The sequence below is a fragment of the Crinia signifera genome, chromosome 3 (assembly GCF_055691185.1).
Source record: "Crinia signifera chromosome 3, ASM5569118v1, whole genome shotgun sequence".
NCBI classification, from domain to species: domain Eukaryota; kingdom Metazoa; phylum Chordata; class Amphibia; order Anura; family Myobatrachidae; genus Crinia; species Crinia signifera.
Window position 1 is genome coordinate 33,964,152 of NC_139219.1, and position 17,253 is coordinate 33,981,404.

Here is a 17,253-nt window from a genome sequence, read left to right on the forward strand (position 1 = left end):
CAGGGAGCAGTGGGGCAGGCAGCGGATGCTGAGCACTGCACTAACGGGGAATGAGGAGCAGTGGGGTGGATAGCGTGTGCTGAGCGCTGCGCTAGCGGGCCATGCAGTGGTGATATTATCAGCGGGACGGGCAATAGCAGATATTAGAATTTAAAAATAAAGGGATGGAATTTAAAAATAACCAGTCAAATGACTGGCCGTTCTTTGATTGGCTGTTCTCCCTTCCCCTGAAGGAAGGCAGCTGATTGGCTGAGAGTGCTAACTCTCAGCCAATCAGAAAACGGGCAATCATTTAAAAAAAATCTAATAGCCGCCGCTGCCCGTCCTGGCATCACACTGATGATATGATCACCGCCCGGCCCGCTAGCGCAGCGCTCAGCACCGTCCCACTGCTCCTCACCACCCACTAGTGCAGTGCTCAGCACCCGCTGCCTACCCCACTGCTTTCACCGCCCGCTAGCGCAGCGCCCAGCACCCGCCTAACTCTCTCAATACATTTTATATCTGCCCCACCTGCAGTGCACATGATTTTGCCCATTTGTACTGCGATCAGATCTGAATAAGGGCCACAGTGTAGTATATGCGGAGAGGGGGGTACATTATAGCTGCAATAGTGTAGTGTGTGCGGAGCTAAGGGCACAGGATAGCAGCCTCTTGCGGGTAGGATGAGAGTGACCATATCTGTATTTGTAGAAGGGTGCAAAATGTATAGTTTGCAGGAGGGCGCCAGACACCCTAGCACCAGCCCTGGTTATAACCCTTGATATATTTAAGATTCGGTCATGTCGACTTATTAAATGTCAACTTAAGTAGGGTCAACCTATCACCCAGCTAAAAACCCCCATACATTTATATGATATGGGCCTACAGTATATTACCCAATTCCAACGGATCGGGTCGAGAAATCGGCCCAATTCATGTGTTTGACATTGGATCCAATCCGATTCGCTGTCCTGTGCCTCTGACTCTGCCCCCTCCCGGCGCACATTGACCAACGGTCAAAATCCCGACAAGGTCAAAATCCCGACATATAGAATGTAGACAGGTGAAAAAGTCAACATGACTGTCGGTCGACAGGTCGCCATGGGTTTTTTCACTGTTCTTTGACCCGACATGTGCCGACAGGCTGTATTTCATGCCCTACCATCCACTAGGCCGCATGGGTCTTCAAACTGTGGCCCTCCAGATGTTGTGAAACTACAAATCCCAGCATGCCTTGCCACAGTTTTAACACTCCCTTATAGCAAAACTGTGGCAAGGCATGCTGGGATTTGTAGTTTCAGAACATCTGGAGGGCCACAGTTTGAAGACATGCACTAGGGTGTGGTGGGAGAATAAAATAGTGTGCCCGAAGCATTGCGAGCAAAGCGAGCGCTGCGCTTGACTACCGACTGTGTCAACATTCGGGTAAAAAAAACAGTGAGAAAACCCATGTCTACCTCGCGACCGAAAGTCATGTCGACTTTTTCACCAGTCTACATTCTATATGTCAGTATTTTGACCTTGTCGCGATTTTAAATGTCGGTATTTTGACCGTCGGTATTTCAAACCGAATCCGTTCACACGTATGTTTCCATTTTATGCTAGGAGTAGTTCCTGACAAAACTTTGCATTAGATGCAGTTTGATATTATCAGAACAGTTCTCTCTTCCAGCAAAAGACAATCTTTAGTCGGACCAATCATCATCTATCTATCTATATTCTATCTACAGTATATATGTCTAGTGTCCGTGAGTCTCCGAAATACTGCCATCTGCTGCCAGAGAGTGAAACTACATCTTGTTCTCACACATGCACAAACACAGGAGGTAGAAGACTAGCTTTCGAAGCTTTTGCGTTTAATATGAAAGTTGGGGTACTTTAAATTTACTTTTATTATTAGTCAATAAGAATCATACATTAGCAGTGTACTAATCTGTATTCTCAGCGCTGGTTCACTGCGCAGCCATAACCTGTAAATTTGCCCCCTTATGGCGTCGAACCTCAATCCTATCCGTAATTCCAGTGAAATCTTAAAAAATATTCTATTGCTTTATTATTTTGAATTTAAAATAAATTTAACATCCATTTCCCACATAATTATTATGGGACAAGTGTCAAAAGAAAAGTGCATCGCTAAGGAGCAAAGATGACCATTGCAACAGATATAGCACAGACAGGTGGTCCGGAGACACAGCTAACAACAGTCTCCTGACCTCAATCTTCTTCATAACATCAGCAGCTTGCAGAGGTCTGGATTAACAAGTAGCAGCATGAGTAATGATGGGTTGTACCTTGTACGTCCCCAGACACGTCTAACTGTGTCCCTGCTGTATGCATGGTGCTTGGCTTTGGCCAGAGCAGAACTGTCTGCAGGGAGTAAAGCCACTTTGAATAAACACTAATAAAATAAACCACTTAAATGTATTATAAGGATTTGAAGTGTCATATTTCACACAGCGATACACTACAGCAACTCACCATAAACATATTCTCTATCTAAACCCAGTTGTGCCCAATCACTACACTTCCTCCTCCTAAGCATAGGTGTGCCCAATCACTACCCTCCCTCCTTCTAAGCATAGGTTTTCCCAATCACTACCCTCCCTCCTGCTAAGCATAGGTGTGCCCAATGACTACATTCGCTCCTCCCCAGCATAGGATTGCCCAATCACTACACTCACTCCTGCTAAGCATAGGTGTGCCCAATCACTACATTCGCTCCTCCTAGGTGTGCCAATTACTACACTTACTCCTCCTAAGCATAGGTGTGACAATTACTACCACATGCACCTCCTAAGCATAGGTGTGACCAATCCCTACACTCCCTCCCGATATACCCAGGTGCTCCCAATCCCTACACTCCCTCCCGATATACCCAGGTGCTCCCAATCCCTACACTCCCTCCCGCTATACCCAGGTGCGCCCAATCACTACACTCCCTCCCGCTATACCCAGGTGCGCCCAATCCCTACACTCCCTCCCGATATACCCAGGTGAGCCCAATCCCTACACTCCCTCCCGATATACCCAGGTGCGCCCAATCCCTACAGTCCCTCCTGCTATACCCAGGTGCGCCCAATCCCTACAGTCCCTCCTGCTATACACAGGTGCGCCCAATCCCTACAGTCCCTCCTGATATACCCAGGTGCGCCCAATCCCTACAGTCCCTCCTGCTATACCCAGGCGTGCCCAATCACTGCGCTCCCTCCTGATTTACCCAGGTGCGCCCAATCACTGCGCTCCCTCCTGATTTACCCAGGTGCGCCCAATCACTGCGCTCCCTCCTGATTTACCCAGGTGCGCCCAATCACTGCGCTCCCTCCTGATTTACCCAGGTGCGCCCAATCACTGCGCTCCCTCCTGATTTACCCAGGTGCGCCCAATCACTGCGCTCCCTCCTGATTTACCCAGGTGCGCCCAATCCCTACAGTCCCTCCTGCTATACCCAGGTGCGCCCAATCCCTACAGTCCCTCCTGCTATACCCAGGTGCGCCCAATCCCTACAGTCCCTCCTGCTATACCCAGGTGCGCCCAATCCCTACAGTCCCTCCTGCTATACCCAGGTGCGCCCAATCCCTACAGTCCCTCCTGCTATACCCAGGTGCGCCCAATCCCTACAGTCCCTCCTGCTATACCCAGGTGCGCCCAATCCCTACAGTCCCTCCTGCTATACCCAGGTGCGCCCAATCCCTACAGTCCCTCCTGCTATACACAGGTGCGCCCAATCCCTACTCTTCCTCCTGATATAACCAGGTGTGATCAACCAGTACACACCATCTGATAACATATGAGTATAGGGGGAGACAGTGTAGTGTTTGCGCACACCAGGTATAACTTACAACTCATCGCTGATATAAATGCAGCAGCAAACTCCCAAGATCATGCCGGTTCTGTAATCTTGGAACCTACTACATAACCACTGGATTGTTTTTGGAGCACCATTTAACATTCATTACAAGTGATAACAAGAATATCACTCATTAAATCTGTGCCATACCTGTTATTTTTCATTATTGCTTTTATATCACTGTAAACTCACACATCAGCTACTGTTCTATACACATTACAATAGAGAGTCACAGATTGCTGCGTATGTCTTTGTCTCCCTAGTACTTAGTTATATGTGGCGGAAGCCAATAGCAGTGACAGCACTTTCTCTGTGGGAGGAGCGAACACCTTGCACCAGGGGATACTGCAATATTGCTCACAGGTCAGATGGGAAATGCTGATTATTAGTCATTTAGAAATTATTTCAGCTCTCCTGTTTCAGGGACTTACCAGGCCCCTATAATAACATGAGTTTTTCTAAGGACATGTTTATTGTATGTGTGGGGTTATCGACCTGTGGTTACAGAAATCTCTTAAATGGTAGATCACTTGCATACTGTACCAGGTTCCCCTGAAAATGTGTCTATTGTGCTCCATCCAGTTTGCAAAGTCTGAAGCAGACAGGAGTACGCTGCGAGACTAGAAAGTGTGAATGGAGATTGTGCCCCTGCATGGGGATCATTGATCCTGATTGTACCATATGTGCTGCATTCACAGATCAACAAACTGCATAGACCGAGCTATTCAGCGATCCCTCATTCTCACCGGGAAACTTCATAAACATTCGGTGTGACAGCGGCAAACGCTTAAAAACCAAGGAAAGATTGAGCAGCCATGCAGATCACTGATCCTAAGGTGTCCTGTCCTCTGCATTCACAAATGAACACTTGGACACCCCTGAGGACTGCGTCTACCACAGAAATCGGTCATTGTCGCAAAGGTTTTATGTTTCCTTTTAAAAATTACAAAAGAGCATGAACGTAAATTCATCTGACAACCTATAGGTTTTCATTCAGATTTTATTTTTTATATCTGAATTAAGGAACGCTCTGTTATCTTCTTCACTGGCTCCGTATCCCCTATAGACACAGGATTAACACCTCACCAACATAGCTTGTACACTCTCAAGTCAGCCAATGACTGCTGCCTCCCATTCTCAATCATTACCACCTTCCAGGACTGGTATATAATGTGACATCCAGCTATGGTAATGCACAGTACCGGTATATAATGTGACATCCAGCTATGGTAATGCACAGTACTGGTATATAATGTGACATCCAGCTATGGTAATGCACAGTCCTGGTATATAATGTGGTACCCAGCTGTGGTAATGCACAGTCCTGGTATATAATGTGACATCCAGCTATGGTAATGCACAGTCCTGGTATATAATGTGGTACCCAGCTATGGTAATGCTCAGTCCTGGTATATAATGTGGTACCCAGCTGTGGTAATGCCCAGTCCTGGTATATAATGTGACATCCAGCTATGGTAATGCACAGTCCTGGTATATAATGTGACATCCAGCTATGGTAATGCACAGTCCTGGTATATAATGTGGTACCCAGCTATGGTAATGCGCAGTCCTGGTAATGTGACATCCAGCTATGGTAATGCACAGTCCTGGTATATAATGTGGTACCCAGCTATGGTAATGCACAGACCTGGTATATAATGTGGTACCCAGCTATGGTAATGCTCAGTCCTGGAATATAATGTTGTACCCAGGTGTGGTAATGCACAGTCCTGGTATATAATGTGGTACCCAGCTATGGTAATGCGCAGTCCTGGTATATAATGTGACATCCAGCTATGGTAATGCTCAGTCCTGTATATAATGTGGTACCCAGCTATGGTAATGCACAGTCCTGGTATATAATGTGGTACCCAGCTATGGTAATGCTCAGTCCTGGTATATAATGTGGTACCCAGCTGTGGTAATGCTCAGTCCTAGTATATAATGTGGTACCCAGCTATGGTAATGCCCAGTCCTGGTATATAATGTGGCACCCAGCTATGGTAATGCTCAGTCCTGGTATATAATGTGGCACACAGCTGTGGTAATGCTCAGTCCTAGTATATAATGTGACATCCAGCTATGGTAATGCACAGTCCTGGTATATAATATGGTACCCAGCTATGGTAATGCTCAGTCCTGGTATATAATGTGGTACCCAGCTGTGGTAATGCACAGTCCTGGTATATAATGTGACATCCAGCTATGGTAATGCACAGTCCTGGTATATAATGTGGTACCCAGCTATGGTAATGCTCAGTCCTGGTATATAATGTGGTACCCAGCTGTGGTAATGCCCAGTCCTGGTATATAATGTGACATCCAGCTATGGTAATGCACAGTCCTGGTATATAATGTGACATCCAGCTATGGTAATGCACAGTCCTGGTATATAATGTGGTACCCAGCTATGGTAATGCGCAGTCCTGGTAATGTGACATCCAGCTATGGTAATGCACAGTCCTGGTATATAATGTGGTACCCAGCTATGGTAATGCACAGACCTGGTATATAATGTGGTACCCAGCTATGGTAATGCTCAGTCCTGGAATATAATGTTGTACCCAGGTGTGGTAATGCACAGTCCTGGTATATAATGTGGTACCCAGCTATGGTAATGCGCAGTCCTGGTATATAATGTGGTACCCAGCTGTGGTAATGCTCAGTCCTAGTATATAATGTGGTACCCAGCTATGGTAATGCCCAGTCCTGGTATATAATGTGGCACCCAGCTATGGTAATGCTCAGTCCTGGTATATAATGTGGCACACAGCTGTGGTAATGCTCAGTCCTAGTATATAATGTGACATCCAGCTATGGTAATGCCCAGTCCTGGTATATAATGTGGTACCCAGCTATGGTAATGCTCAGTACTGGTATATAATGTGACATCCAGCTGTGGTAATGCTCAGTCCTGGTATATAATCTGGTACCCAGCTGTGGTAATGCACAGTCCTGGTATATAATGTGGTACCCAGCTATGGTAATGCACAGTCCTGGTATATAATGTGGTACCCAGCTATGGTAATGCTCAGTCCTGGTATATAATGTGGTACCCAGCTATGGTAATGCACAGTCCTGGTATATAATGTCGCACCCAGCCATGGTAATGCGCAGTCCTGGTATATAATGTGGTACCCAGCTATGGTAATACTCCGTCCTGGTATATAATGTGGTACCCAGCTATGGTAATGCTCAGTCCTGTATATAATGTGGCACCCAGCTATGGTAATACTCCGTCCTGGTATATAATGTGGTACCCAGCTATGGTACTGCTCAGTCCTGGTATATAATCTGGTACCCAGCTGTGGTAATGCTCAGTCCTGGTATATAATGTGGTACCCAGCTATGGTAATGCTTCGTCCTGGTATATAATGTGGTACCCAGCTATGGTAATACTCAGTCCTGGTATATAATGTGGCACCCAGCTGTGGTAATGCTCAGTCCTGGTATATAATGTGTTACCCAGCTATGGTATTGCCCAGTCCTGGTATATAATGTGGTACCCAGCTGTGGTAATGCTCAGTCCTGGTATATAATGTGGTACCCAACTGTGGTAATTCCCAGTCCTGGTATATAATGTGACATCCAGCTATGGCAGTGGTAGCCAACCCTAGCCCTCGAGAGCTACCAACAGTTCACATTTTCCAGACAACCTAGCTGCTGCACAGCTGCACTCATTAATCACTGACACATTTTAAAAGATACACAGATGGAGCTAATTAGCTCACTTGTGATTCTGTGAGGAGACCTGCAAAACATGCACTGTTGGTAGCTCTCGAGGACTAGGGTTGGCTACCCCAGAGCTATGGTAATGCTCAGTCCTGTATATAATGTGACATCCAGATATGGTAATTCCCAGTCCTGGAATATAATGTGACATCCAGCTATGGTAATGCACAGTCCTTGTATATAATGTGGTACCCAGCTATGGTAATGCTCAGTCCTGGTATATAATGTGGCACCCAGCTATGGTAATGCTCAGTCCTGGTATATAATGTGGTACCCAGCTGTGGTAATGCTCAGTCCTGTATATAATGTGACATCCAGCTGTGGTAATGCACAGTCCTGGTATATAATATGGTACCCAGCTATGGTAATGCTCAGTCCTGGTATATAATGTGGTACCCAGCTATGGTAATGCTCAGTCCTGGTATATAATGTGGTACCCAGCTGTGGTAATGCACAGTCCTGGTATATAATGTGGTACCCAGCTGTGGTAATGCACAGTCCTGGTATATAATATGGTACCCAGCTATGGTAATGCTCAGTCCTGGTATATAATGTGGTACCCAGCTATGGTAATGCTCAGTCCTGGTATATAATGTGGTACCCAGCTGTGGTAATGCACAGTCCTGGTATATAATGTGGTACCCAGCTATGGTAATGCACAGTCCTGGTATATAATGTGGTACCCAACTATGGTAATTCCCAGTCCTGGTATATAATGTGACATCCAGCTATGGTAATGCTCAGTCCTGTATATAATGTGACATCCAGCTATGGTAATGCACAGTCCTGGTATATAATGTGGTACCCAGCTGTGGTAATGCTCAGTCCTGGTATATAATGTGACATTTAGCTATGGTAATGCACAGTCCTGGTATATAATGTGGTACCCAACTATGGTAATTCCCAGTCCTGGTATATAATGTGACATCCAGCTATGGTAATGCTCAGTCCTGTATATAATGTGACATCCAGCTATGGTAATGCACAGTCCTGGTATATAATGTGGTACCCAGCTGTGGTAATGCACAGTCCTGGTATATAATGTGGTACCCAGCTATAGTAATGCTCAGTCCTGGTATATAATGTGACATCCAGCTGTGGTAATGCTCAGTCCTGGTATATAATCTGGTACCCAGCTATGGTAATGCTCAGTCCTGGTATATAATGTGGTACCCAGCTATGGTAATGCACAGTCCTGGTATATAATGTGGTACCCAGCTATGGTAATGCACAGTCCTGGTATATAATGTGGTAATGCTCAGTCCTGGTATATAATGTGACATCCAGCTGTGGTAATGCTCAGTCCTGGTATATAATCTGGTACCCAGCTGTGGTAATGCTCAGTCCTGGTATATAATGTGGTACCCAGCTATGGTAATGCTCAGTCCTGGTATATAATGTGGTACCCAGCTATGGTAATGCTCAGTCCTGGTATATAATGTGGTACCCAGCTATGGTAATGCACAGTCCTGGTATATAATGTGGTACCCAACTATGGTAATTCCCAGTCCTGGTATATAATGTGACATCCAGCTATGGTAATGCTCAGTCCTGTATATAATGTGACATCCAGCTATGGTAATGCACAGTCCTGGTATATAATGTGGTACCCAGCTGTGGTAATGCACAGTCCTGGTATATAATGTGGTACCCAGCTATGGTAATGCTCAGTCCTGGTATATAATGTGACATTTAGCTATGGTAATGCACAGTCCTGGTATATAATGTGGTACCCAGCTATGGTAATGCACAGTCCTGGTATATAATGTGGTAATGCTCAGTCCTGGTATATAATGTGACATCCAGCTATGGTAATGCACAGTCCTGGTATATAATGTGGTACCCAGCTATGGTAATGCACAGTCCTGGTATATAATGTGGTAATGCTCAGTCCTGGTATATAATGTGACATCCAGCTGTGGTAATGCTCAGTCCTGGTATATAATCTGGTACCCAGCTGTGGTAATGCACAGTCCTGGTATATAATGTGGTACCCAGCTATGGTAATGCACAGTCCTGGTATATAATGTGGTACCCAGCTATGGTAATGCTCAGTCCTGGTATATAATGTGGTACCCAGCTATGGTAATGCACAGTCCTGGTATATAATGTGGCACCCAGCCATGGTAATGCGCAGTCCTGGTATATAATGTGGTACCCAGCTATGGTAATGCTTCGTCCTGGTATATAATGTGGCACTCAGCCATGGTAATGCGCAGTCCTGGTATATAATGTGGTACCCAGCTATGGTAATACTCCGTCCTGGTATATAATGTGGTACCCAGCTATGGTAATGCTCAGTCCTGGTATATAATGTGGTACCCAGCTGTGGTAATGCTCAGTCCTGGTATATAATGTGGCACCCAGCTGTGGTAATGCACAGTCCTGGTATATAATGTGGTACCCAGCTATGGTAATGCACAGTCCTGGTATATAATGTGGTACCCAGCTATGGTAATGCTTCGTCCTGGTATATAATGTGGTACCCAGCTATGGTAATACTCAGTCCTGGTATATAATGTGGTACCCAGCTGTGGTAATGCTCAGTCCTGGTATATAATGTGGTACCCAACTGTGGTAATTCCCAGTCCTGGTATATAATGTGGTACCCAACTGTGGTAATTCCCAGTCCTGGTATATAATGTGACATCCAGCTATGGCAGTGGTAGCCAACACTAGCCCTCGAGAGCTACCAACAGTTCACATTTTCCAGACAACCTAGCTGCTGCACAGCTGCACTCATTAATCACTGACACATTTTAAAAGATACACAGATGGAGCTAATTAGCTCACTTGTGATTCTGTGAGGAGACCTGCAAAACATGCACTGTTGGTAGCTCTCGAGGACTAGGGTTGGCTACCCCAGAGCTATGGTAATGCTCAGTCCTGTATATAATGTGACATCCAGCTATGGTAATTCCCAGTCCTGGAATATAATGTGACATCCAGCTATGGTAATGCACAGTCCTTGTATATAATGTGGTACCCAGCTATGGTAATGCTCAGTCCTGGTATATAATGTGGTACCCAGCTGTGGTAATGCACAGTCCTGGTATATAATGTGGTACCCAGCTGTGGTAATGCACAGTCCTGGTATATAATGTGGTACCCAGCTATGGTAATGCTCAGTCCTGGTATATAATGTGGTACCCAGCTATGGTAATGCTCAGTCCTGGTATATAATGTGGTACCCAGCTATGGTAATGCTCAGTCCTGGTATATAATGTGGTACCCAGCTGTGGTAATGCACAGTCCTGGTATATAATGTGGTACCCAGCTGTGGTAATGCACAGTCCTGGTATATAATATGGTACCCAGCTATGGTAATGCTCAGTCCTGGTATATAATGTGGTACCCAGCTATGGTAATGCTCAGTCCTGGTATATAATGTGGTACCCAGCTGTGGTAATGCACAGTCCTGGTATATAATGTGGTACCCAGCTATGGTAATGCACAGTCCTGGTATATAATGTGGTACCCAACTATGGTAATTCCCAGTCCTGGTATATAATTAGGGTGGCCAATCCCGGGATCGGGATTGGCGGGATCCCGGGATTTGGGCCCAAAATGACCGGGATTTCAATCCCGGGATTGGAGTATCCAATCCCGGGATTTCGGGATTAGACTGCGCATGCGCAGTCTAATGCCGGGCAGCGTCTGAGCACTCGCTCAGACGCTGCCCGACTGTCCCCGTCCCGGCGTGCGGCCTGCGCAGCCTGATTAGGTCACAGGTCACGCTGCGCAGGCAGTAGCACTACATCCCCAACGTCGGATCGGCTAGCCGCCGGGCCTCCCGCAGTTGCCTGCCTCTTCAACGAAGCCGCCTGCCGCCTGCTTCCCCCGCTTGGCACTCCCCAAAAGTAAGTGTGTGGCCCCGGCACCTGCTTGCCGCCAGGCCACCCGCATCACGCACCGCTGCCTCCTGCCCCCCTCCCCAAGTGTCAGTTAGTGTGGGGGGCACAGGGGCATTTTTTTTTTAGGCATGCCAATCCCGGGATCCCGGGAATCCCGTGATTGAGCATTTTTCAATCCCGATTCCCGGGATTGAAAAAATGCCCCGGGATTGGCATCCCTATATATAATGTGACATCCAGCTATGGTAATGCTCAGTCCTGTATATAATGTGACATCCAGCTATGGTAATGCACAGTCCTGGTATATAATGTGGTACCCAGCTGTGGTAATGCACAGTCCTGGTATATAATGTGGTACCCAGCTATGGTAATGCTCAGTCCTGGTATATAATGTGACATTTAGCTATGGTAATGCACAGTCCTGGTATATAATGTGGTACCCAGCTATAGTAATGCTCAGTCCTGGTATATAATGTGACATCCAGCTATGGTAATGCTCAGTCCTGGTATATAATGTGGTACCCAGCTATGGTAATGCACAGTCCTGGTATATAATGTGGTACCCAGCTATGGTAATGCACAGTCCTGGTATATAATGTGGTACCCAGCTATGGTATTGCCCAGTCCTGGTATATAATGTGGTAACTAGCTGTGGTAATGCTCAGTCCTGGTATATAATGTGGTACCCAGCTGTGGTAATGCACAGTACTGGTATATAATGTGGTACCCAGCTGTGGTAATGCTCAGTCCTGGTATATAATGAGGTACCTAGCTGTGGTAATGCTCAGTCATGGTATATAATGTGGTATAGTGTTCACTCTAGGAGTGACAGCGGGCAGGGCGCTGGGGGGCGGACCGGGCACGCCGATGTCACAGCTGGGGGCGTGCCCGGGCCGCTGACGTCATGAAAGGGGCGTGCCTGGGCCACCGACGTCATGAAGGGGTCGTGCCCGGGCCGCCGACGTCATGAGAGGCGTGCTTAGGCCGCCATTGTCATCAAAGGGGGCGGGCCCGGCCGCCACCGTCATCAAAGGGGGCGGGCCCGGCCCCTCTGAAGCCACTGTGCTGCCGGGGAAGCGCCAGGCATCGCCGTCTACAGCGACGCTGGGCTTCCCCGTGAGGCTGTTTTAGCAGGGCGCTGCGAGAGGGGCAGGGCGCATTTTGCCCTTTAAAAATCGGGCAGGGCGCAGCACCCCGCTAAAACAGCCTAGCGGGAACACTATGGTACCCAGCTATGGTACTGCTCAGTCCTGGTATATAATGTGGTAACTAGCTGTGGTAATGCTCAGTCCTGGTATATAATGTGGTACCCAGCTATGGTAATGCTCAGTCCTGGTATATAATGTGGCACCCAGCCATGGTAATGCTCAGTCCCGGTATATAATGTGGCACCCAGCCATGGTAATGCTCAGTCCTGGTATATAATGTGGCACCCAGCTATGGTAATGCTCAGTCCTGGTATATAATGTGGCACCCAGCCATGGTAATGCTCAGTCCTGGTATATAATGTGGCACCCAGCCATGGTAATGCTCAGTCCTGGTATATAATGTGGCACCCAGCTGTGGTAATGCACAGTCCTGGTATATAATGTGGTACCCAGCTGTGGTAATGCACAGTCCTGGTATATAATGTTGTACCCAGGTGTGGTAATGCACAGTCCTGGTGTATAATGTGGTACACAGCTATGGTAATACTCAGTCCTGGTATATAATGTGTCACCCAGCTATGGTAATGCTCAGTCCTGGTATATAATGTGGTAATGCACAGTACTGGTATATAATGTGGTGCACAGCTGTGGTAATGCTCAGTCCTGGTATATAATGTGGCACCCAGCTATGGCAATGCTCAGTCCTGGTATATAATGTGGTACCCAGCTGTGGTAATGCTCAGTCCTGGTATATAATGTGGTAATGCACAGTACTGGTATATAATGTGGTACACAGCTGTGGTAATGCCCAGTCCTGGTATATAATGTGGTACCCGGCTATGGTAATACACAGTCCTGGTATATAATGTGGTACATAGCTATGGTAATGCACAGTCCTGGTATATAATGTGGTACATAGCTATGGTAATGCACAGTCCTGGTATATAATGTGGTACAGCTGTGGTAATGCACAGTCCTGGTATATAATGTGGTACCCAGCTATGGTAATGCCCAGTCCTGGTATATAATGTGGTACCCGGCTATGGTAATACACAGTCCTGGTATATAATGTGGTACATAGCTATGGTAATGCACAGTCCTGGTATATAATGTGGTACATAGCTATGGTAATGCACAGTACTGGTATATAATGTGGTGCACAGCTATGGTAATGCTCAGTACTGGTATATAATGTTGTACCCAGCTATGGTAATGTACAGTCCTGGTATATAATGTGGTACCCGGCTATGGTAATGCCCAGTCCTGGTATATAATGTGGTAATGCACAGTACTGGTATATAATGTGGTACTCCGCTATGGTAATACTCAGTCCTGGTATATAATGTGGCACCCGGCTATGGTAATGCCCAGTCCTGGTATATAATGTGGTACATAGCTATGGTAATGCACAGTCCTGGTATATAATGTGGTACCTAGCTATGGTAATGCTCAGTCCTGGAATATAATGTGGTACCCAGCTATGGTAATGCACAGTCCTGCTATATAATTTGGTACCCAGCTATGGTAATTCCCAGTCCTGGTATATAATGTGGTACCCAGCTGTGGTAATGCTCAGTCCTGGTATATAATGTGGCACCCAGCTATGGTAATGCTTCGTCCTGGTATAATGTGGCACCCAGCCATGGTAATGGGCAGTCCTGGTATATAATGTGGTACCCAGCTATGGTAATACTCCATCCTGGTATATAATGTGGCACCCAGCTGTGGTAATGCTCAGTCCTGGTATAGAATGTGGCACCCAGCTGTGGTAATGCTCAGTCCTGGTATAGAATGTGGCACCCAGCTGTGGTAATGCTCAGTACTGGTATATAATGTGGCACCCAGCTGTGGTAATGCCCTGTCCTGGTATATAATGTGGCACCCAGCTGTGGTAATGCTCAGTCCTGGTATATAATGTGACATCCAGCTGTGGTAATGCTCAGTCCTGTATATAATGTGGTACCCAGCTATGGTAATGCACAGTCCTGGTATATAATGTGACATCCAGCTATGGTAATGCATAGTCCTGGTATATAATGTGGTACCCAGCTATGACAATGCACATCCTGGTATATATGTGGCACCCAGGCCACCAGCAGCTGCAGCACCGGGATAATTGCAGGGGTACAGTATCAGAGCGGTGATGGGGATTTGAAGGCCCTGCGCCTCTCCCAGCTCTACCACTCCCACCCCTCTCCCCTCCTCCGAGATGACATCCTATGTCTCCCCACTACTCTCACCCGAAGAGACCCCGCAGGAAGGAGTGCGAGGACTTCACCCTCTTCTCAGCGTCCGCCATCAGCTGCACGGCTTCGCGCTCCTTGCCGGAGTTATCCATCGCCATTGTGAAGAGATCCCCGGGCACCTTCCAGCCTACACCGCTCTGCCTTCTCTCCTGCAGCAGCAACACACAGACGATGATGACCCCAGCCGGTGCCCGTCTCTGACTATGACAGCCGCAGTGCGTGACGGGAGATGTAGTCTTTACAACCGTCGCAGCAGGACAGTGGCTGAGGGTGGCCATGTTTACTGAGGGCAACAAAGCCCACTCAGAGGCCTAGAGCTCCCTGTCAAAAATCCATGCAAACAAGTGGAATGGAATATGTATTTATAAATATTATATATGTACTCCAATAAAAGGCATTTTGTTTTTCATTCATTCTCAACATTTTCTAAAGGAGTCCTGGGACCACTACTTGCAATGCTATAATATGGTATATTTACATACCCTCCAACATCTGGGGGGCAGAAATCGGTACATTCGGGAAGAGTGTGTGGCCACGGGTTAAAGTGGACGTGGTCAGTTAAAGTGGGTGTGGTCACACAGAATGTGTACTGTGCCAGTCCCTGAGGGGACCCTTTTTGTTACATACAGTATAATTCCAAAAACTTAATGCAGAGCCATAGGCTGTATCTTTCTTTGTAACACAAGACAAACAAAATCTGCAGCCTTCATATATAACACAGCGCGTAGTTTACACATATAGAACATGTAAACAATAACAACCCAGCCCCACACATGCTGACTCTGTACTACTGCTGCCGCCTACCTTATCTTCCCCCAGCAGCAGAGGCAGAACTCTGGATGGCAATGTAGTCATCTACCACCGGGCTCCTGCTCCCAAGGGGGCACCTTTCTTCCCCTGCCCATTTGAATCAGTTAATTGAAAGTCGTCAATAACAGTTAAGTGGCTGACTCCCCCTCATAGCAGGACCATAAATGTCACACTCTTAATTTTAAACATAATATACATAACGTGTTTATTTAAGGTGATGTATGTGTGTGTGTGGGGGGGGGCACCAATATTTATCTTGCCTCCGGGCAACTGGGACAAACTTACGCTACTGGCCAGCAGTCCAGCACAGCCTCAGTCCCCGGCCATGTGCGGTAGCGGGAGGGCTGATCATCTCTCGGCTCCTTGGAGCCGGTTCATGTTGACGGATTCCTGGATTACAGTCACAGCAAGAGGGAGCAGGGCTGGCATACCCTCACTGTTGCCGCAGCGCCTGTCTTTCTTGGCACCTCCGTGTGTGTGTGATGTGTAGAACCCCCAGCAGGCGACAGGGCCCTAGTCATGTGAGCCGGGGGAGGCGGGCATGCTGAGACTGCTGAGTACCCCCACACCTCGGGAGACATAGGGCGGTATTCATGGAGCCTGATTCGCCATGTTTTTATGGCGAATTTGTGCTGTTTGGCGAATTTTTGACTAAAACGGTGAATCACCCTATTCAATGACCACATGGCGAATACATTTGAATGTTTTTTCACCATGATTCACCGAGTAGGAATCGCTATCTTTTTATGGAGAAGTGGAAGGTGAACTTTTAAAATAAAGTGTTTTGTTTTTTACATTTGGTGTCAAAAAATCAGGAATTTTATTCTGAGGAGGGGCTTGCTATTTTTATTCATGTGCTGTAAGCACATGAATATATATTTAATTGAAAAATATATATATATATATTTTTTTTTTTTACACAGCAGCCAGCAGGGGGCGCCGGAGCCGAGCCGCTCATTACATATTCATATATTCACTTTCTCCTGAATATACGCGGTCCCCTGCTGGCACCCCCGGGGGGGAAGCCTGTGCTGCCTGGCACCTTGGGAGCCCACCTCCCCCCACATACGCTCTGGGGCAGGCAGAGAGACTTCCATCTCTCTGCCTGCCACCGTCCTCAGGCTCCCTGCGGCGTTCGCCGCAGGAGCTCATATTCGCTGGTCAGGGGCAGCGAGCCCCTGACTCGTTGAATACCGGAGCCGGAGGCTCCGGAACGTGGCGAATGTGCAGCGAATCCTAAAAAGGATTTGCTGCACCTCGCAGGTATTCACATTGAATACCGCCCAAAGTCTTGCCCAGTCACTCCCCCCTGACGGCTCACGCTGACGGAAGAGCAGCCAGAGTTAAAGCAAACTACAACTAGGAACTACAACTCCCAGAGTCGGAGGAGCCGGCTATGAACAGTCAGTACATTCGGTACAGTTAGGTTTAGCCGGTATAGACCATTAAAAACCAGTACTGTACCAGCTAAATCGGTACGGTTGGAGGGTATGTAATATCATCATAATTTATTTATATGGTGTCACAATAGGCATGCAGAATACTGCAGGTGATGGCCATGCTTTATACACATTTGTACATAAGCAGTCATAGTACTCCCATAAGCGGAGTCAAGGTTTAGGACGGTGGTAACC

The 17,253-nt window shown here is 47.1% G+C and overlaps 1 protein-coding gene across 1 annotated transcript in view; it reads right to left on the bottom strand.

Moving 5' to 3' along the window:
* Window positions 1–15,007, bottom strand: part of NAPB (NSF attachment protein beta) — a 45,741-nt gene extending 30,734 nt beyond the window's left edge. The window contains exon 1 of the mRNA XM_083175616.1: window positions 14,804–15,007. Coding sequence (XP_083031742.1) covers window positions 14,804–14,907 — 104 coding nt within the window. The 5' untranslated portion in view covers window positions 14,908–15,007. The remainder of the gene's footprint in view (window positions 1–14,803) is intronic.
* Window positions 15,008–17,253: the final 2,246 nt, after the last annotated feature.